General features: G+C 42.3%; 1 protein-coding gene across 1 annotated transcript; it reads right to left on the reverse strand.

Annotated features, from left to right (window-relative positions):
• Nucleotides 1-475: 475 nt before the first annotated feature.
• chrna11 (cholinergic receptor, nicotinic, alpha 11) lies at nt 476-20,443 on the reverse strand. The gene is made up of 10 exons (XM_080863433.1): nt 20,263-20,443; nt 16,887-17,026; nt 16,536-16,580; nt 15,258-15,367; nt 15,092-15,171; nt 12,784-12,951; nt 12,509-12,703; nt 10,196-10,282; nt 7,592-7,701; nt 476-6,284 (listed from the first exon to the last, which is right to left on the reverse strand). Exons 1-10 carry the CDS (start codon nt 20,312-20,314, stop codon nt 5,550-5,552), a joined length of 1,722 nt encoding a protein of 573 aa, XP_080719559.1. The 5' UTR covers nt 20,315-20,443; the 3' UTR covers nt 476-5,549.
• Between the last annotated feature and the right edge of the window lie 1,880 nt (nt 20,444-22,323).

A 22,323-nucleotide genomic window follows, 5' to 3' on the forward strand; every position in this document is an offset into this window, starting at 1 on the left:
GAAAGTGTTTGTCTTTAGTTGTGAACCGTGAATCTTCAATTTAAATATGTATATATTTTCCCTTGCGGTGTGATATAGTGCATGGCCTTTCGTCTAATGTCTGTGACTGAGCTATACTTGTCTGCGAGCCTATTTCCCCTGCCGCTGTCCTTCATAAATCCAATGAATTACCCAGTATCCCCCCTCTTTCCTCCATTAACCCTCCCCTACTGCCCACCTCCCTCTTCTCTCCCTCCTGAACGAGTGATCAATTAAGGCCCTGTCCAGCGCTCAGTGCACGTCAGCACTTTCTCTCCTCCTCTTATCCCCTCCCTGTCATTTTTTTCTTCTTTTCGGGTGTTGGGCCAGCCACCACCAACACGACAGGATAGGGAGCAGAAAAGACCAAAGGCAGTAGGAAAAACAAAAAGAGAGAATCTTTTATTTTCAGGATGAGAAATGCTCTGTACAGAGATGTGAGTGTTCAGGTGTCAGTATGTGCTCGAAGGAAAACATCCTTTCGTAAACCCTCTGGCAGGAAGTTTACCTTCTGCCTTGCTAGAGGACTTTGCTTTAAAGAGGAAGAGAGAGAAGACAAAAGATGAAGGCAAGTAGAGAGGAGTTATAAAGGACTTGTACAGCTGTCTCTACACTCTATCAGTTCACAGTGAGAAAATACATGTGCACAGACAGTGCTGGTCAGGAATGTAATGCAGTAAACATATTTTGTCCTAGAGGAGTAAAGTAGGAGATTTTTGTTTATTATCATCAAGTCCCATTAAAACTAAAACAAATCTGCTGAAATGACTGCCTGTGTGGTCAAAGCTTCCTTTTCCTTTGTGTCATAAAATTTTGAGGAACGCATTAATGAGCCACACTTCACACTGAGTGTCATGCTCCTCTGTTATGATGAACACGGGCTCTGTTGTATTTTATCAGGGTAAATCCCTCAGCCATTGTTCTGTTGCTGCAAGAACAGCAACAAATGTGCGTCTGACGGTGTAAAACGCTTGCTAGAAAGTGCACTGCTTAGCTGTTTTTTCAAATTAAAAGAAGAAAAATAGCATCAACCTTGGGATTTGTTGAAAAATACAGAGAAACTCTGCTTTTATCCTTCAGTGGGTTGTTTAGTATCTGAGGATATTCTCCCACACAGCAGTCAGGTAAACTGAATGAAAGTGATTTATGTCTCTGCTTACAGTTTAAAGGTATGGTCCAATAGTGAGCTTAGTGAGATCCAACACCTGCCACATAGTTGAAGAAAACACACGTTATCCACAGTTTAATGTTAAAACAGACCTCTGTGGGCTGTTTAAGGCTCCGTGTTTGGAAAGACACGGCATATTTTGTACTTCTGCACGCCGGCAAAGTGGATTTTAAAGCAAACACTGAATATGTGATTAAAGTGCAGTTTTAATTCAAGTGTTGCTTGAATTTACTGCTTAGTAATTACTGCCTTTTTCATCCGCACTCCCCCATTTTCAGAGGCTCAAAATTAATTGGACTTACTAACATATTATTAAATATATATGGACTTATTTTTAAGCACTTGTATGAAAGTTTTTTGTAGTCACTGCCTGAAGTCTAGAACCCATGGATATCACCAAATGCTGGGCTTCCTCTCTTGAAATGAGTCTCACTTTCTTCAGTTTTGTATTTAATAAGTGAAAAGCATGCTTTTTGGGGCTGAGATCAGGTCACTGACTTGCTTTTGCAGTTTGCCTTTGGCCATTTGCACTGTGAAGCGCTCGACTGAGTTTGGCAGAAAATGTGGTAGGCTTCAAATTATGAGCTGCTTTTCTCCTTCTTCCCATCATTCTGGTACAAATTCATCTTAGTTTCATCTGTTCAAAGATGTTTTTTTTCTCTAGGATGCTGCAGACTCACGTCCAGTCTAAAAATGGGGGAATACGTATAAAAGTGGTTGTCACATTGTAATTGTTTGATTTGAAATCCTCTGTAGTGGTGTATAGACGCAAAACTATAACAGTTGTGTCTCGACCATCAAATGATGGACTTTGCTGTATTTGCATTACATCCTAATAGACAACCACTCGTATTATCTCTTTCAAAAGCAACACACAGACTAGTTTGAACAATTTCCATTCATCCCTCCATCTTTTTTAACCACTTATCCAATTCTGATTTGTGTGGGAGTTTGAACATTTTTTAGTAGCTGTGCACTAGAATTGTACTCACATAGAAATTCACATTGAAATGCTCAGATAATAGCATCAGTGAAACACTGGGAGACTCTGAGCTGTTAAAGGTGGGCTCTATCCTAGCTGTTTCAATGACTCATCCTTCCCTTATAATCTTTGTGCTCAAAATCCCCGCATCATTAAACTCCCATTATTTCAGTATAGCTTACTCCATAGTGAGGATCAAATTGAGATTTCAGACACTTATAAATTCTCCTTTCCCATCTCCGCTGTCACTGACTAAATGTAGGGTCGCACGACTTTAGTATTTTTCACAATGTTACATTTCCATTCAGTTCTGGGACTTGTTAAGTGCACTCGTGTTGTGTTATATAACAACGAGGGAACACTTTTAGATACATCCTGTGCAAGTACAATGAAAGCACATTGGACCTTTTTTTTTTTTTACAATTTCCTCCTCTTTTTACCGTAAATTGCTGAGAAACACTCAAAGTTAGGGAAGCGAGTCTAACTTTGTCGAGACCGGAGTGGAGAAGCTCCATTAATCCATAGATATTTGTAAACAGGACTAACTTTGCATTCTGCATACCTTCAAACTGTTTGCAGACACCCAAATATAAAGCATATATAAAAGGTAGATAAAGCTACAGAGTCTAAAAGGTGCAGCCAATACATAACTGTCTCAGACCAAAAATAGTCTATGGGGAAAACAAATATCCTACTCACTTTATCTTTGATTTCAATAAACACTCTTGATGAGTTTATGATTGTGATTGCTACTTTCAATTCTTGGATAATACGATGTTTATTTAGTAAAATATGATCTCCTCACTGTCCTTAAAGGTAGATAAAACAGGGTGTGTGTGCATTAGGGCGTGCCTGTCCTGTGACTGACAAGTTGCTACCCTACGAGCATGCAGCATCCCTCAGTTTCTCAGTCACATCCTCCCTCCTCATCGTTTCCAGTTTTAAATCATCAAGATGGCAAACAGCCAGCATGCTCAGCTCAGGCTCTGGACTGGGATGGGGACTTTGCTAACCATCGCTGACATCACGATTACTACATTAATCTTTTATATGCGTTCTGCAGAGACAATTCATTTTTTGTTTGACTGGACTTGCACTGTATGGACAAAAGCACTGGCACACTGCCTCTACAAGAGCTGCTCGGCCATGGAAACCCATGCTATGAAGCTCCCAGCGAACAGATATTGTGCTGATATTAACGTCAGGGGAGGTTTATCTCTCTGCAGAGGATTGGCAACTTTTACGGACTATGCACCTCAGCGTTCAACAAGACCGCTCTGTAACTTCATGTGTCAGAGTTGCTGTGTTTCCTTCCACTTCTACACTACAATAATACAAATTACTTCAGGAAGGGCATCCGTATGGTTCCTCTGAGGGTTCACATGCACTCCAACTAAAATAAAAAAAACAACCCACCAGCAAATAGGAAAAAGCACACGAAACCCAACAGAAGTGTGATGGAACAGCTGCAGATGTGACAGAAACCAAAATATGCAAACTGTACTGAGACACGCTTAAAGGAAGCAGAGGCTTCATCTGTGCTGTGTGGCAGAAAAAGACAACTGCTAATGATATTATCATCATTAGCTGTCAGGATTAGCTGTTTTGGTTTTTTGTGAGCTTTTATTGCATTTTTTTTTCTATTTCCGTTGTGTATTGGTCGCCTTTGCAGCATTTTACTATTTGCTGTTGTTGTTGTTTTTAATTTGCCTTGCGGGACATCCGGCAAACGTGGAGCTACCCACTGCAGCGACCCTGTAGTGACAGGGTAGCAGCTGAAAGCAGCAATGCTACAGCTGATCTTTAAATATCAATATAAGCTTCACAAACTGAATATGAGTACCACGCTGTAATTCACTCGCTCACCCATTCACAAATGTTTTTGAATGCAGACTGCATGGCTGAGTGCTTGCTGTTATACACCTGCAGCAATGGGACTAAAAGCATTTGGATTCAAAGATTAAGAGGTGTGCTCCATTACTTTTGTCCATATAAGTAGTCTGTGTGTTGGCATAAACCTTCAAAATGCCACTGCAGTGTATTTCATGGAAAATATGATCCTATTAAATTCTCTTATCTCATTTTAGATCACTGAGGAGACTCTAAACCTTTCAATAGATCGTACAGAAATTTGATGGGATGTTTTTTCGCTGTAATATATATTTTTTATTTAGAATGCCCTAGCCCTATTTTTCTGCCTCTCGTGCCCTTTTAAAACCCTGACCTCCCCTCTGAGTTATTAAACCTTTTAATACGAAATCCAATGAGTTTCGCTGGTCTATTACGAGCTGCCAGATCCACTTAGATGACTGCCTCGTAAGTTATTATCGGTTCAGGTCTCCGCTGTGGTGCAGCTACCGGCCACTGCATCACTGATGACCAGTTAATTCAGTTTCCCAGTCATGATTAGCGCCGCACACTGTGCACACTGCTGAGGAGCTTTGATCTCTGCTGATTGTTGCAGATTGGCAATCGTCTCAAAGAGATAATGCCTCGCAAATTTAAAGTGGCTCGCGAGCAGTGGAGGGACTTCATCTTTTAAAAGCTTATTAGTCTTGAAGATTATCCGAGGTCTTTCAATTTGACGGTCATTAGATGGGTGCGATTGAATAATAGATGAGATCCTCTTCTGTTCCTCTGTGCTTTCTTGCTCTTCGGTCCACTTTTGCGTATCCAGCAACAAGCCGCTTACTGCGCCTCACTGTGCCAGTGCCGTGGGAGAGGCAGTCTCGTTCCTTCACGACTGCTCTTTGTTGTCTGTCCTTGTAAAAGTCTCTGTCTCCTCTCCCCGCCCTCTCGTCCTCACATCACTCTAAATGATGCAGTATTTTCTCAACATGTGGGAGTCTGGGGCTGTCTTCTCTCTTCAAGAAAATAAAACAGTAAAATGTCTGCCTCATTTATCTATCTGCCTCTCTCTTCTCCACCCTTATTCTTTCAATCTCTCTCTCTTGCTCTAAGAGCTTTCTTACTCCAGGTTGGATTACACTGATAATCCTCCCTTTCTTTATCCATTTCTGGCTCAGCGCTCACCCTAATTTTGGAGGAAAGTCTTTGAATTAACCAGAAGAATCCATTTCACCTTTTCAAGAATCTGATAAAGCACCCTGCTTGCCGTAATCTCATTTTACCTTCACTCTCCATCCCCTTCTTCATCTGTTTTCTTCTTTTATTTCAGTTCCAAAACAGAATGTATTGCAAAGAAAACCTTTTTTTTTTTTGTTTCCGATTGCTTTGCAATCACAAATCATAGAGCCTACAGTCCACTGGAAATTGGGTTTCCTTGGATCGGGGCCCACTCCATCTTTTATCCCATATTTAGTTTTTTTCATCCTTTCCTTCACGTTTCTCCTCCTCTTTTTTTTTTCTTTTTCTTTGTTTTCAGACAAAGTCTTTTGAAATAGCGTCCGCAAAGTTGGGAGCAGACATGAGGATTGAGATGGTGCATATGATGTTGAAAACACTAAATGCCACCAGACAGAGGCGGTCAATCACAGCGCCTGCAAATTTCCACTGCTCCGCCATGCTTTCGTTCTCATCTTGCTCCCGGAAGCGGTCCGCCATGTAACGCACCTCCTCCAGGATGGCCTGGAGCTGGGGGTCTCCCATCCCTACAGTGGAGCACCCTCCAAGACCTCCCGCCCCACCTCCAAAGCCCCCACCACTGGAGACAGTGCTGGGACATCCTACAGTTTCCACATTAGGGGTAGGCGGTGGAGGGGAGCTGCAAAATTGTGACGGCAGGTGTGGAGGTGGGCTTCCCGCCACTCGCAGAGGCCCAGCGGAGATATTGTTTCTCTGGATGCTCTCCGGGAGCACCGAGGGGTCGTCCATGCTCTGAAAACCCATATATAGAAGATTCCCGTTGTTGTTAGCACTCGTCTGAGCCTGGAGGTGAGGGTGCCCTGCATGAAGCGGCCCTGTTTGGAGGGGAGCCAGGTTCTGTGGGTGCAGCGGGTGGAGGGAGTCCGGAGGGTTAGGGATGCTTCCGCTCTGTGACCCCGAGGAGCAGCGGCGCAGGTGGGGGGCGCAAGGTGGCCGCTCTGGGTCGTCACTCTCACCCGGGCGCTTCATCCGCAGGAACCACGCGACCCACTGCAGCAAAACGAGCCGCACCTAGTAAGAGAGAGAGAGCACAGAGCATAAAAGCACTCAAAGAAGTAAAAGAAAACATAAGAAAGCAGCCACAAAGCACTAAAAGCAGCTACACATCCTGACCTGCACCTAACGCCAGTTAAGCTGGGCTAATAGGCAGTTATTTGTCTCTTTCAAACTGCAGCTGCACTTGTAGAAGTATGAGATCCTCACCAGGGTCGCCTGAGGAAAAGATTTTTTTTTCTTTGACTGCATTCCCCACAGAGAGGAAACTTAGAAATAGGCATACATTCAAACTGTGGAAATATTGAGAGCAGTGCTCACATTACTGTTTTATGACTCTAACAAGTTTGCTGTAATGTTTCATTAAACAGTGTTTAAATAGAGACCTTATTCAAATTGAAACCTTCGCTTCTGCTCTCCCAAAAAATACAAAAAAGACTCCAAGTCCCCTGAAAGTCATTCTGGCCCAGCAGAGTCCAGATGGGTGTCTGGCATCTAATGAGCAGCTAATATCCAGATGACTGCTCAATTACACTCGACAGAGTATGTTTACCAGCCAGGTAACCGTCTCTGTTGCTGCTGCCGTTGACGTAGGTTTTTTTCAAGGGCTGTAATTATGAACTGCGCTGGTTCGATGCCCTCATCTGAACCACATCAATTAGCCTGTTAATTGGCCATTGGACTGTCTGAACGAGCCATTCATCAACAAAGCGTCCTTGAATTGTGTCGATACATCAAGCATCTGCGCCGTCATGCAGTAAAGCTGATGCACATGTATTGAAAACTGCAGGCCTGTCAGTTCGTCTCTGCAGTCCACACATAAATACATCTCAAGATGTTGGTTAATATTACATTACATGACATTTATTTTCATTTCACACCTTCTTTCAACATTTTTCATGTTTTAAAAAATTCACGTTATGACAAAACCTTTGTTAAAACAAAGCTTGATGAATTTTTTATCATTAAAAAGGCGAGGAAAATAAAAAAAGAAGGAATGAGGCAAATCAAATCCTCCCACAAATCCAGAGTGCTTTGAAATGCACTCCTGTTGAAGTCTGTGGTGAGGCATTTGATGAACACACTCAGGCAGACTGACACTGCTGGATGAGTCACAGCCGAGGAAGTCGGAGAATAAAAAGCGAAAGAAAACTGGCAGAGGAGCACAGGTATAGAGCTAACAAATGGATGACATGTTATTGAAAATGGCAGAGCAGAAGAATTATACTGAAGCTTGAACAGAGATTAACAAAAAGATTCATTTGAATATATCTGCGTGAATTAGAAAGACTCGTAAGTGATGATGTTTGTGGAGTTAGGCTCACCCATTTGGGCATTTTTCCTCCGGTCGGATCGTGATGATGATACTGCAGAACCACCACTGTGGCGATGACTGACATCCCAACGATGATCATTATACTGGCAAAGTACTGACCTGGGAGGAGTGGGAGAGAGTAAAATATTTCATTTTTAAGTCACACCGTAATTTCCTACTGCCTCACTGAGCTTCACAGTATCTGCTACAGCTTGTTATTTAGGAAACAGCCCAGCAATCGTTGTATAGAAGTAAAAGATCTACAAAATGATGGCTTAATGTCTGTTTTCAAGGACTCTAAGGTCAGCAAGATGAGGTATTTCACTGAAACACATTATGATGGGATTCTCAAGAAAAATGTGAATTTTTAAGGATGGTGTGTTCCTGTTTTTTTCAAGGTGGATGTCTTCATAACACAACTTCTGCCAAGTTTATACTCCTGGGGGAAAAATCATCAAACAGATTAAATCCACAGCAGATTCTCCTAATTAAAAAAACAAGCAGAAAGGAAAACACTAATGATTATGACTCTTTTTTTTCTTCTCTTACGCTTTTAATGACCAGGATTTGTGTCTTCAGGCAAAGATGGCCTTGCATCTGTGTCGGTTGCCGTCTAAGCTCGCTAAACATAATTTCCAGCAGCGTGCCCACAATCAATTTAGACTATTAAACTTTAAGGTGAGCAGGTGGCCACAGTAAATCCTGTGATTACAGTTTTTTGGGGGGGAGCATTGTGTAGATTTTCTGGTCTCCTGTAGTGCAGTACTGTGCAAAAGTCCCTCAATTTTCCATGTTTTGCAATGAAAATGGGAAATAGGTGCAAAAATTGATTAAAATGTGCAAAATGAAATCCATGGAAATAAAGTGTATAAGGCAATCTGTACAATTCAAACAGCTTGAAAGTCAGTGTTTGGTATGACCACCCTTATTCTTCTGTCTTAGGGAAGCTTTCTTGTTGTGTCTTTAAGTGTGTCTTCATGAATAGTTCTCCGGGCTTCTTGAAGGACATTCAAAACTCCTCTTTGGATGTTGGCTGCCTTTTGTTCTGTTCTCTGTCAAGATGATCCCACACTGCTTCAGTAATGTTGAGGTCCGGGCTCTGGGTAGGTCAGTCCATGACTGATGGTGCTGCATTGTGAGTTTTTCTATCCAGGTGTGGTTTTACTGCTTAGTGTGTTTAGGATCATTGTCATGCTGAAAGATGAAGCTGTCGTCAATCAGACACTTTCAAGATGGTATTGCATTATGGATCAAAACCTGACTGCACTTTTTGTGTATTCAGAATTTCATCAATTTTGACAAGATCACTGTTACCACTGATTTTCACTGCAGTTCCCTGTTTCCCTTCCCTAAGAATGGCTTTTTTGACAGCCACTCTTCCACTCAGACTATTTCTGATGAGGGTCCAGTGAACAGTAGATGGATCAACTGAAGGGTCAGACACATTTCTCAGGTCCTCTATCAGGTCTTTGCTGCATTTTTTCCCATTTCTTAAGGACAGGACTTTCGGATACTGTTCATCAGCTGTAGATACTTTTTTTAGGTCACTTCTTTTTTCCTCCACTTGTCAAGTTTCCTTAAATGTTTTAGAACACACTGCACATCATCCAGAGAAATGCCAAGTTTTCAGCTAACAGCTCACTGAATATGACTTTGTGCAAAAATACTGTTTTATGTCTGCCAAACTGTGGAACAATGTATGTGTTTTTGCAACAGGCTGCTAATAAATTTAAAATGAAGTTTTCTGTCATGTATAAGAATAACACTGGTTTGTGTCTGGAGTTAGGAGCCTGTTACATGCTTGAATGAGCCATGGGTTACTGTTAAATGGCTTAAAAAACACAAAAAAGTCCCATTCCACTGAAAGTGGTTAAGTGAGAACTACTGTCTCTGGTAGCTTTTCATGTAGTTTCAGGGTTCTCAGATTATCAGAACAGCAGCTGATGGGAACATTTTGTGCAGCCTGCAATTGGGTAATGTTCCTTTCATCCATTCATAGTTCATGTTATACTCTTGCACTGCAGAAAGACCGTAGCAGTAGACAACATACTTCCTCCGTTTTAGCCTTGAAGGCAAAGTATAAAAGGCAGCATCACTCAGCTAATGAATTTAAAAAAACCTGTAAACCCGAAAGCATTATCAGCATATAAAAACACCATCTGAATGGTCACAGGGACACTTGTGTATCCCCTCTAAATTGACACTTGGTCATTGAAACCTTGGGAAAGTCTACAGTTAGGTCCATTATTTGTTGGACACAGTATTTGTAATTTCAACAGTTTTTTAAAAAGAAGGAATGCACTGGCCAACACCAAAATGTCTAACAGACCACAGAAGACAAGTTCACAACATCTAACAGTCACCAAGGCTCTTAGAGATGCTGATCTACAATCAGCAGAGCCTTCAAGATGAACTTGTCCTAAAAGATGGGAAGAGAAAAGTAAGAAGGACAGACGCAGCTCATCAATCCAAATTTACCACATCATCTGTGAAACAAGGTAGAGGCAATCTTGTGGCATGAGCATGTATGGCTGCCAACTGAACTGGACTACTAGTGCTTATTGATGATGTGACTCCTGATAGAAGCAGCAGGATGAATTGTACCTATTCATACCTATGAGAGGGACGGAGTCAGATGTGGCTGGCATGATCTCTGCGACCAGCAGCATGAAAACAGTGAGAGACAGGAGGATGGTGATACCTGCAGATAGAAAGAGAAATAATACATTTTGTTAGGCCATCGATCCAGTGGTTTGGTCTCCTCCCCTCAGTCGCTCTGTCTACTTCTGAGAAACTGCATTAGTCTGTTTGGTATTTTGATAAATAGTTACACTCAGGAGGAGATCGGGTTCGATTTATGTAAATGACTGGCTAACGCTCGTACAGTGAATCACTTTTTTGGCATTGTGCATCTCTAAAGCAAAAAAAAAAAGCACTTCCGCATACACAGCACATAACCCTTTTTAAAGGTGTTCAAACACCACCGGTGTGCACGCGAACACACTCCTCACACCCTCCCGCAATTCCATCTTCATTTATCCACCGCCACGCAATCTGTCTCACTTCTCCAGCAGACGGAATTTAGGGAGTGCTTTGCTGGCATAACTGTCCCCATTCAGAGGCATTCAATTAAACTCCCAGGCCGAGAGATAAAATATGAATGCTCTTTAAGGATATTAGGTGAATTAAAAATGCGTCTTTTATGTCGCTTTTTCTCTTCACATATGACATTTATTCTTTTTAAAAGCATGCTCCTCTAACCCTAACGGCTCGGCCGCTCGGTGCACACGTCTCCTCCATCAACTGAAGTGACAGAGTATTTTTCTGGAAGCCAGTGTGTAAGCTCTCCCCCCAATCAATTCACTAGCTTTAATTACATCAATAGGTTAATCGTCCGTGTGTGTAAGGCTTGGCATCCCCCCCACCTCCTCCTTTTATGGAGAAATGCTGCGTAATGCATCCTGCATCGGGGGTGAGGTTAGGCTTTGACAATGCTGTTGCCTCCCAAGCAGACATGAGTCAAAGAGCATTTAGATTTATCCAGTTACCAAGGTGAACTTAATGCAATATCAAGCTGCAATCTTCTATTTTCTTAAACAATTAGTCAAATAAATGGTGGAAAAAATAATGCAAAATTTCACAAAATTCAAAAGTGACACAAAAAAATCTTGAACCAATTAAATTAGATTAAAAAAATGTAAAGCTGAGACTTTTTCTCTATTTTTACTTTATAAAACTTAATCGGTTTCCCAAACATAGTCATAATTTTTCAACCACTTCCCTCTTCCATTAGTTGCCTAACAGCTTTACCTCTATAAATGTCAGATAACGTGAAATCTGGACTATTTAATGTCCTGAGGAGATGAACATTAGTCATCTCTAAACAGGTTGAAGCAGATATTAAAACATATTTGCAGCTGCTGCTTGATCCCGGCAATGCTCTCTCTCTCTCTCTTCCAGCCCCATTATTGTGCGATTTGGATGTCTCTCCCCTTCTCCTCCTCATCAGTCGTCCCTCTCTCTTTTGTGCTGTCCTCTCTGATCCTTTTCGAATTCTTCTCCTGTCGGTGTTATCTTTTTGCTTCCCTCCCACACCCATCGGTCTGTGTTCCTCCTCCTCGCATTTCTCATCTTTCTATTTTATCCTGTAATCCCTCTCCTCTCTCAGCTCCCCACCCCTCTCCCTTTGTCTGTTTCATGCCTCCCCGTAGTCTCCAGTGCCACTCCTTCGATTCTTTTTTTTTTTCTTGAATTTATTCCGGGATGGCTTGCTTGTTGTGAGCTCAGTTTTTGGCAGCCTATAAACTACTTCACTCAAACCCGGGAGCAAGTTGGAGATTTTTGCATATTTGACACGTTCTTTTTACAAAATATATACATTCGTTTCAAAAAGCCCGAACACTGTGTAAAACCTGCAAGTCGTTTCAATCATATAAGGGACATTTGGAAGTCTTACTGCATTTGCAGCAACATGCTTGGAGAAAGTTGAAAGCAGAGCAATTAAAAACTACAAAAAGTCATGGCCACACGTGCTGCTTTTGGGGCGCCATCTTTTTCATAGAAGACACCTCGCTTCTTCCATGTATTACAGCAGCTTGGCTGTGTAGTGAGTTTATGTGCCTGAAGTTTCTATTTTCCTTCAGGTTTACTCTTTACACTGTGTGCATCTTGCACTTGAAGCTTTCATTGTTTGCATTCATGATTACCTGCTTTACAGTATTTTACCGGTGTCCCTTTGTTTCTTGGCTACACGCAGATTAGTGACTAGAGGCAAGAAACTGCAAAAATTACAAAGTATGTTTTAACTCAAATGAGCTTGCATTGATTCTCAGACTGGTTTACCCTAAATGTGTGTGTGTGTGTGTGTGTGGGGGGGGGGATTCATGTTTCTGTGAAGTCTTTTAAAACATGTTTTTGATCCACTCACCCAATGAGATCTTCTCCCCGGAGTCAGCAGGCAGCACAAAAATGAGCAACGTCATAGAAGAGAGCAGCACACATGGGATGAGAAGGTTCAAGGCGTAGTAAAGCGTTCGCCGCCTTATTGTAATAACAAATGTCACATCCGTGTAGGGCTCCTTACAGCAGTCATAGAAGACCTCATTCCGCTTTCCAGGAACTCCTGGAAGTAGGTGAGAAACTGGTTTGGTTGCTCATGCCTGAATAAAAGTGAATGCAATGCAAACTTTTTTCCCTACTCACCTATTAGGTCCCATTCTCCGTTGGGCATGTAGCCGGAGATGTCAGCGTCGACCATCTGGAGGTCCAGCAGCCAGCCGTCGTACGTCCAAGAGCCAAATTTCAGCTCACATTTCTGAATGTCAAAAGGAAACCAGCGAACATCCACATTGCATGTGCTCATAAAGATTCCTGAGAAAAGGACAAAAGCACAGGGGCTCCTCAATCAATTGACTAAATGACAATAATGAACCGCCGCTTCCTGAGGAGAGGTGACAAGGGAAAGATGTACAGCCGGACCATTTGTTTAGTGCAGGGAGTCTGTCCAGAATATCAAGTTCCTTGTTAGAGAAATCATTCATTCACTTCAAGACCTCTTTTTTTTAAACTTTCTACAACTGTGTGAAAAATGTTACATCACAACCAAAAGTGCACACTGCAACAGCATTTTTATGAACACCCTGCAGGTCTACAGAGAGTTTTTAAATTTCGTTTGGAGGCTGAGGAAGTGAAAGCAAGGACTAGATTAGAAACGAGCTCCCGTCAAAGAGATGGCTATAAAAACAAAACTTGGCAGCTATATATATTGTCACTCACAGGTTTCAGATATTTTCTGCTGTGAACAAATGCTGCTTCTGCTCTCTGCCTGCACACACACAGCTGTTAGCTAAGCCTCAGCTAGAGAAGAAAACATCAACGATGACACTGAAAAATGAGATTGTGCACAGTGCCATAATCAGATTCCCACTTCTATTATGCAGAAATAATAAATGCAACCGCTCCCATATGCACGGCATAAGTGACCAAGAAATCATAAAGACACACTTCCACCCTCAAACGAAAAATTGCAATGATCCTCGCTGTGGTCGCTGGTGAGCTGCAGCTCTTAAAGTAATTACTGAAATAAAACGGTCTCTCACACACACAAGTGCAGAGAACCAAAATGCCAGTGAAGCCTTGCAGCTCTCAAAGACGTTCATTATGAGCCTGCCCACATGCAAATCAGCCTGTGGAGGTAAATGACAACAGGGAAAGGGGGCTAACAGGTGGAAGGTATAGATTTTCTCTCTCCCTGCACTTCTTACTCACTAAAATCCAGCTCCTAACCTCAGGTTCCAACCTTTGCTTCATGAGTGTGTCTTTATAATTACTCCCGTTATGAGCTCCTAAGGCCCTAAAATCTAAACGTACACCAATTAAGTTCAAGCAGATCCACCTCTCTGTGCTTCAAATCCATGCATATTTGCAGCCTGCCTCTCGAATATATCCAGTAACCTTGAAACAACACCTTCAAACAAGGCGCCAGAATCTTCTCTGCAGCTTGGAACAATCTGTCTCGCAGCGCGTACGGCTCCCAAAATAAAACTCCATCATTCTGAGCATTTCAAGGCCTAGAGACAAGATTACCTTGTTATAAATGTCATCCGGTCCAGATATGAGCTAAAGCCTGTTACACGACGTTTCCTGTTAGGCCATTAACACAACACAGCACCTTTACCTCTGCAGCAAGAGGAGTTATTCAGACGGCACGCAGCAGACATCTGGGATCTTCCACATCTGAATTATTTACTGTGTGTCAAGCTCCCCGCTCCATGCCTGACACCCACAAACTTGTTGCCTCTTATTTACTGACAATAACCAGCTGAACAACAGGAATTGTAGCCAGGCATGTGTCAGGGAGCTGATTTGTTTCTCATTCTTTTGCTTTTTCTTACTTTTTCTCATTTACTAATAAAATACACACATCAAACCACTCCTTCTCATATTTTTCAAAATCGTATCTTTGTATTCTCCCACTAATTGACTCCAGACAAAGAATTAAGCAGCTGTATTTACATTCAGCAGCAGCTCATGGGATGGCTTTTGGGGCTTGCAGTCTTCGACTTTTTATTCAAAAAGTCTTTTCAGGCCCTCCCAGTCGCTCTGTCCTCACCCCAAGAGATGGGATTCAGTCTCAGGCTTTGATAATCTGGTGTATAACGAAAAGACTGAGAAACTGCAAGCAAAGGCCTGTGGAAACACGAGAGGGGAGTCTATACTTTTGTGGGCTTGCATTTGGGTTAAGGCAGGAAGCAGAGGAAGTGAGCGTCTCCTATTTATAGGTGTTACTCACAGAGCTGGGAATCCGTAACCAGTGACTAACTAGGGATGCTGTTTTACAGTGATAAAATATTAATGTCAAGTGTACAAACAGTAGGGAGACATGACTCGATTGTAGAATGAGACGCTGCCGTTGCACCTCGGGGAAATGTGGAGGGGATAAGGAGGGAGATGAGCGACGGGGAGAGCAGGAACGATGATTAAAATCTAAGAAATATGCGGAAAGCCTCACCTGGGGGAAGATACTTGGCAAAGCCGCTGGAGTTTACCAGAACATTGGTCTTAAAGGTGGAGTCAAAGTCATCATCTGCACTGAGGAAGGACAGAGGAAGAAGTGACACGACTTGTTGACGTGTGCGCGTACGAGGCGAGCGTTTAGGGGTTTATGCAGGGTTTACCTGTTGTAGAGGAGGATGTCTGGGGTCCAAATTTGATCTGTGGTAAAGCGAAGATTTTTCACTCCAGGATGTTCGCTCTGGTTCCACTGGAGATAGTGGTCGTACCAAGTCTTCAACACACAAACACAGACATGCTGTCTGAGCCAACAACCTGCAGGCAAATTATTGCACACTAATATTGCACACAAATTGCCAAAAGTATTCGCTCATCTGCCTTTATGCACACGTGTATTTGAGTAACATCCAAATCTTAATCCATAGGGTTTAATATGATGTCAGCTTCAACTTTTCAGGAAAGGCTGTCGACAAGATTTAGGAGTGTGTTCGTGGGAATTCTTGACCATTCTTCCGGAAATGCATTTGTGATTCATCTCAAAGGTGTTCTGTCAGGTTGAGGTCAGGACTCTGTGCAGTCCAGTCAAGTTCTTCCACACCACACTATCCATGTCTTCATGGAGTTTGCTTTGTGCACTGGTGCGCAGTGCTTTTGGAACAGGAAGCGGCTATTCCCAAACCCATTCCCTGAAGCTCTATGCACTGGTCTTGAGCTAATCTGAAGGCCACATGAAGTTCGGAGGTTTGTAGTGATTCACTTTTTGTAGAAGTACATTTTATACACCTCTGGCTGTGGAAGTGATTGGAACACCTGAATTCAGTGATTTGGATGGGTGACCAATACTTTTGGCAACATGGTGTATTTCCAAAGCCCTCTACTGTTCATCAAAATAAAACAGAAGATAAAAGGATGCCACTCTTCCATCTACTGTGTTATTCTGATAACAGTGCGCAGTTTCTTTTTAATTTCCTGCCGTTGAAATCGAAGGTGCTTGGAAAGAAGCCCGACTGGACCTTTTTAAGTTTCTTGAAGACGTTTCTCATCCAAGATGCTTCTTCAGTTCTAAGACTGTCTTCAAGAAACTTAAAGAAGTCTAGTCGCTTTCCAAGCTCCTTGGATTGTCATGACCTGGATGACTGAGAACCAGCACAGATATTCCTGCTTTTGTCTTTTTGCCCATCCTCATTAAATTCACTTGTGTTCAATCCTTTTTGCATTATAGTCTTCCCTCTCTCCGTTTTTGCTCATCTTATGTCTCTCTATGTTCATCAAGCCTGTGTCTACATTTAGGTCCTGCATGCTGAAGTGATTACAATGATATATGGACTTCAGGGTGACCTTAATTTGCATGTTAAAGACTGAGAAAACTAGTTTTTGCCGCTGGAATACAATTTAAAAAAATGATCACCCCAAAACATTCAGAGTCTCTCAGGGGTCCTTACCATCTGCAGCCACATATTAGAGGTTAACACCTGGTTCTTCTCATCCTGCAAAACATTTACACCACTTAAATCATCATTCGCCATATAAACCACAAGGCAAGAGGTGTGAGCACTGAAAAAAAAAAATCTGGTGCATTATTAATACCACAGTTTCAGGCATAAACAAACTACATGCTCAATGCTTGGGGGGTTTTTTTTCAGTCTAATTTCCATTTTAATTGCAAACAAGAAAATGCTCAGTGTTCTCCATGAAAAACTAAATCTTAATCCAAGGATCTGAATTCGTCCTTTTTAAAATGTTTTGTCTGATGTCAGAAATCAACAGCCCCCAAATGAGTCGGAGATGCCTACCACATCCATGATCTGTATCAAACTGAGGCTGAAGGAGACGTTGAGAGGTAGGGAGTCGTTGGCCACTGGTCGCTCCATGTGGTTGTAGTCCTTCAGGAGGTTTTTCAGCAGAGTCCTCTGATGAGGGCCCTGCAATGATACTGAAAGGCAGAAGAAAGGGCTCATGTTTGAATCTGATATAATGCTCATGTGTGGAAGCAAGCGAGATTTGATGATTCTAATGTCTCTATGTTCACTTTTAGTGGGTCCAGATTATAAAGTGTGTTTCTAAAATTCTAGGAAAAACTCCATTAAAAAGCACACTGGGGAAACAAATGTCAAAAAATAAAAAAAACAGGCTGCTGATCAAATCTCAATCACACCACCACACAGTACTGACCCACACATACAGTTCTTACACACACACTGGACTTTCTGGACTTTGGTTTTGCACAACACTGGTCACTATATTCTTCATTTCCGGTTAATACTTGTACAGCTGCTGTTATTGTGTATATATTTATTTAGATTTAGATTTAGATTTCTTCATACATTCTTATATAGTTCTATATTGTGTATTGTGTATTTTGTTGTACAGTTATTTTATTTTCAACTTTAATTTATATATTTATCTTTATCTTATTCTTCCCAGTTAAATTTACCCTTCATTCTAATTTGTGTTGTACAGTTATTTCATTTTTAACCTTAATTTATATTCTATTCCTTCCTAGTTAAATTTACCCTTTTTAATTTTTCATATTTATTTCCTATCTTATTCATAGCCTTTTCCTTTTTTTGTTTTCTTTAGGTCACGAGCAGTTGTCCAAGCATTTCACTACATATCGTACTGTGTATGACTGTGTACGTGACAAATAAAATTTGAATTTGAATTTGAATTTTGAAGATTTAACCTTGAGGATTTCAGCCTCCTTATCTATAAATACATCTGGAAGAACATGACTGAAATGAAAAGAAGACAGGAGGAAATGCATGAGGAGAAGCAGGTTTAATGATGAAATTAGCAGAAATAGATCTGATCACTTATCTGGGCTTTAAATGTAACACTGAGGAAGGGTCCAGCTCCTCAGTCAGAATAAAATATTTCAAATTAATGCTGAAAACGCGGAAGAAAAATCAGCAAAGAGAAGAAAGCTTCAGAGCAAGCGTGGAGAACATTAAGTAAACAGGAACTAATTAGAAATGTAGGAAAACCTTATCAGGGCATAACTGGCACTAATTAATGTGTAATTAAGTTTGTTTGAGAAGCTCAGAGGTAATGCACATTAAAATGTTGAATTAAGATGTTGATTGGCATAGAAGAAGTGAGAAAATATCACCCTGACCACAAATGTGCCGTTTATTTGTGTGCATGTAGCTGTTTGTTTGTTTCCTCTCAGTATACCCATCATAACACACCCAAGGTTTAGCCAAGAACTTTAATTTACTGTTTATACCACGCTTACATCAATCCATTTGCTTGGCTGTTTATTCAACTAAGAGCCCTCCCTTAGTTGCTGCTCAGTCTTAGGGTCAACAGAGACAACAAAACCCTCTCACGTCCACATTTGCAGATAATTAACCTAACAAGCATGTTTGAAGCCCACGCTGGCACAGGAAGAACATGCAAACTCTACCAAGTAGATTTGAACCAGGCTTCTAGCTGTGAGGTGACAGTGAAATATACATACAGGAAATAATTATTACATTTTTATCAAAAGTGTCAGATTTTCAGTGTGGGAATTTCTTTTTTAAACTACAGCTCTGAAACCCGTAGATGAAATGTTAAAGCTAAAAAGAGAAATGTGTACACTCGACTTTATTGGGTACAGCTGTTAAAGCAAATCAGCCAATCGCTGGCAGAATGGATAAGCATTGTGATTTAGGTGTCTGAGTCTGAGTATCGGAGGAGCTGCTGATCTGCTGGAATTTACCCCACACGACCATCTCTAGAGGTTACAGAGACTGGTCCGAAAAAGAGAAAATATCCAGTGAGCAGCAGTTCCCCGGATCATGTTGATGTCAGAGAGGGCTTCAAGCTGATAGGAAGACAACAGTAACTCAATACAACCAAACACTACAGCATATATACACAGACAACATGCTGGACCTGGAAAGCGATGGGCCATTCACCACATCTCAATCCAACAGAGCATCTTTGGGATGTGGTGGAATGAGAGATTCACATCATACACGTGAAGCCGACAAATCTGCAGCATCAGTGGGATGCTATCATGTCAATATGATCAAAACACTAAAAGCATGAAAAGATTTGAGAACCTGCAGAAAAATATGTGGAAGATTTGGATCTTGCAGAAAGTCTGTGCACTTCATACTGATAAAGTTTTATATTTCCGAGGTAAATTGGTAAATTTATTTGCCGGGATGCGGTATGCTGTGCGTGAAATGGAAGGAACTGTTTGTTTAGTGAAAATGTCACTCGGTGTGCTGATACCCAAATAAACTGCTGCGAAAAGCAGATGCAGCCTGTACTCTGAGCAGTATGGAGGAATTCTTTTTTATATATTACACTCTTATATAAGTTCGCTGCTGGGAATATGACAGGATTAAACCCTAGAGGTGCAGAGTACAAATTTGCATGCACTTGTGGTGGCGTTTCCTTTCAAAGCTTGCCAAGTAATGAAAATTCCCTGAATGTTTTTTTCTTTAAAAATCTGCGTGCCCAAATACTGTCAGAAACTTTCGCTTCCTCTGTCTTCTTGTCGTTCATGTTTCCCAGCTTTTAGTCTTTGAAACCAAACAAACTGAACATTCTTTCACTGCTGGTACTTCTCCCTGTTGGTAAAGTTTGCCTGCTCTCCTCTCAGGTCTCTCAATCAATTGTCAGCATTTATGTTCAGCTTTTACTTGTGCTGCTCGGAGCGCCGTCGGCTCGGCTGCAGCAACATGTCCACAACACAGAGAGGCAAGATGGAGATGGAAGAGCCAATCTATACGTCAATTCATTTGATCTCTGACAGGTTTTCCATGTGAGAGCCCCTCGTGTGCACACAGATTTGTGCAGAAAGAGCCAAGGCAAAAACTGCTTCCATTTTTCTATCTGACATCTGACTCGCTGTGCTGACTAGATGTCAATCTGCCCATTACAACATCTCACGCAGAGGCATCCAACCCCGTCTCTCAGCTAAACTAACATCCAGAAAATATGAGCACAGTTAAGACGTAAACAAACAAAGCAAACAGGTGAGCAAGAGTCTCACTTTTCTTCTCCCGGAGTCTCTTTCCTACTTCCTGCTATTCTTATTCCACTGCATACTTTGTAAATCAAGCATCAGCAACGTGGACCCCAGCGCCCGAATTCCTCTAAAATGCTGCTGCAATCCGATTCCCTGAAAACAGAGTGAAAGACAGACAGAGAGAGACATGAAGGCAGGCTCACCGTGGATCAAAGCAGAGAATCCAGAGAGGAGCAGAGCCACTGAGTGCCACATCCTGGTGGTGTGGAAGGGGTAAAAGAGAGGAGGCAGAAGAAGAGAAGCTTCAGATGTTGGAAAAAAGAGGAGGAGGAGGGAAAGGGAAAGGGGGGGATACAGAGAGGAAGGGAGGAAAGGAGCAGAGACTCAGGAAGCTGCTGGAAATCCTCCGGTCTGCATCCAGTCAGCATCAGAGGGAAGAAGTGCAAGCGTGTGCTGGAAGAAGGGGAGTCGAGAGAGGGCGAGTAAAAGGAGGAGGAGGAGATGCTGGTTGTGCTCTAGCTCCTCTCGCTCCTCTCTCTCTCTCTCTGTCTCTCTGGGAGGTGGGACTAAAATGGAGAGAAGAAGAGAGAAAATGTCAGTGAAAGGTTTGACGATAAAACAGTGAAGTGTGGGGACGGATTGGAGGAAGGAGAGAGTTTAATTGCCCTATCACTGTGGGCTGACCTTTTTAAAGACAATAGAAACTGATGAGGCACACGATTTTAAGTGCTCTTAACACTAACGGAGAAGGAGTTTAAGTGTGGAAAAAGGGGCTGATCGATGCAGCAGGGTGAAAAATGTTTGACATAGGCTCAACGCGTGCATAAATTCATGTGGCAAGCACCAAAAGTAACACATAACTGCTTATACTTCTCTCAGTAAACTGATAAAATGCACATTATAGTGATTTTTTTCCACTCTGTGTCAGTTTTTTTCTGCACAAATTGCTCATACAGCCCCACATATCACTAGATTGAGCTTCTCCCTCACACTATAAAAGCTGAATCCTTCATAAATCCCTGGAGTGTCATACGTCCTTCCCTTGACAGTGTCCCCACTGTGACTATGTTTGCTTTGTTCCTGCTATTCGTGTGCACCTGTCAAAACTATATTGCAGTTTGCTGCATATATGATAACACGGGCTGGTTATGGCTGTGATCACGCACTGCTGGACTGGAAACTGTCTGCTGTGTGTGAGCTTCCCACACTCGTCACTCGGTGAGCTTTGAATCCTGCGGGGCAGACAGACTCTGGTTTAATTGAGAAAGTGCTGGGCTCTGCAGGAGGGCAGTGGGAATGTGCATAGTTAAACCCTACTTCTCATTTGTCCTCATGAAATGCTGATGCAAGGGCAGAGGCAGCGAGAAACTGAAAGACTGAGAAAGAGGAGGGCGGGGTGGGGGCAAGAAAAGAGGAAGAAAAGAGTTGGACTGTATAATAGATTACCCTATTACTTCTACTGCCCTTCGGAATTACCCCTTTCCCAGGCAGCCTGACACACACATCCAGAGCGCCTCCCGAGCTGCAGATTCATGCTCGGCTGCACACAGAGGAAGGAGAGTGGCCCTCGGAGGGGAGAAGAAGGATGGCCAAGTCACCGGCTAAAGCACGGCAAACTGCACCAAGCGTGGAGCGAGGCCACATGGTGTGCCCCAGCAATGTATCACCAGAGGAGGAGGAGGAGAAGCATCCTGTTGCTCTTTCTGCATCCCTGCAAATATTACTGCTTAAATATGTGCATAATGTATTTTGCGTTAACCTGGTGAAGAAAACACACACAAACGCACACTCACCAGCACCGAGTGTGACACGGTGCCAAGAACAAAATCCATTAGCCTTCATAAAAATACAGATTGGAGGCATTGAAGCGTGGGTGACATCTGGCGGTGTGTTTTCCTACTGCACGCTGGCTTGCAGCTTGGCAGCTCTGGCTCTGAGTGTGTGCTGGGTGGAGAGAGAGGTGGTGGTAATTAACAAGGAAGAAACTGGGCTAAATGGCACGAGAAGATGATGAGAGTCGAGGCCATAAAGAGAAGGCTAATTAGGAAACAATGCCAGCGAGTGAATAGAAACACAGAGCAGGATGTGAATTAAAGCCATATTAATGATTATGGCGGCTGGAATGAAGAGAACCAGGGTTATGGCCATCATGGGGTGCTCTTGGTCTCTCTCACTCTCTGAATATTTGCCTTTTAACTGTGCGGCTCCTGATTGTAAATCTAATGACACAGCAGCAGTGGTGAGATGGCCATTTCTCCGACCTG

The sequence above is a fragment of the Rhamphochromis sp. 'chilingali' genome, assembly GCF_963969265.1.
Source record: "Rhamphochromis sp. 'chilingali' genome assembly, chromosome: 17".
Taxonomy (NCBI): Eukaryota; Metazoa; Chordata; class Actinopteri; order Cichliformes; family Cichlidae; genus Rhamphochromis; species Rhamphochromis sp. 'chilingali'.

Coding starts and splice junctions, on each gene's coding strand:
- chrna11 (XM_080863433.1), bottom strand. CDS start 20,314: ATGTGGCACTCAGTGGCTCTGCTCCTCTCTGGATTCTCTGCTTTGATC. Junction 12,952..15,091: donor TGCCAAGTATCTTCCCCCAG/GTGAGGCTTTCC, acceptor TCCTTTTCTCAG/GAATCTTTATGAGCACATGC. Junction 12,704..12,783: donor CGGAGAATGGGACCTAATAG/GTGAGTAGGGAA, acceptor ACCTACTTCCAG/GAGTTCCTGGAAAGCGGAAT.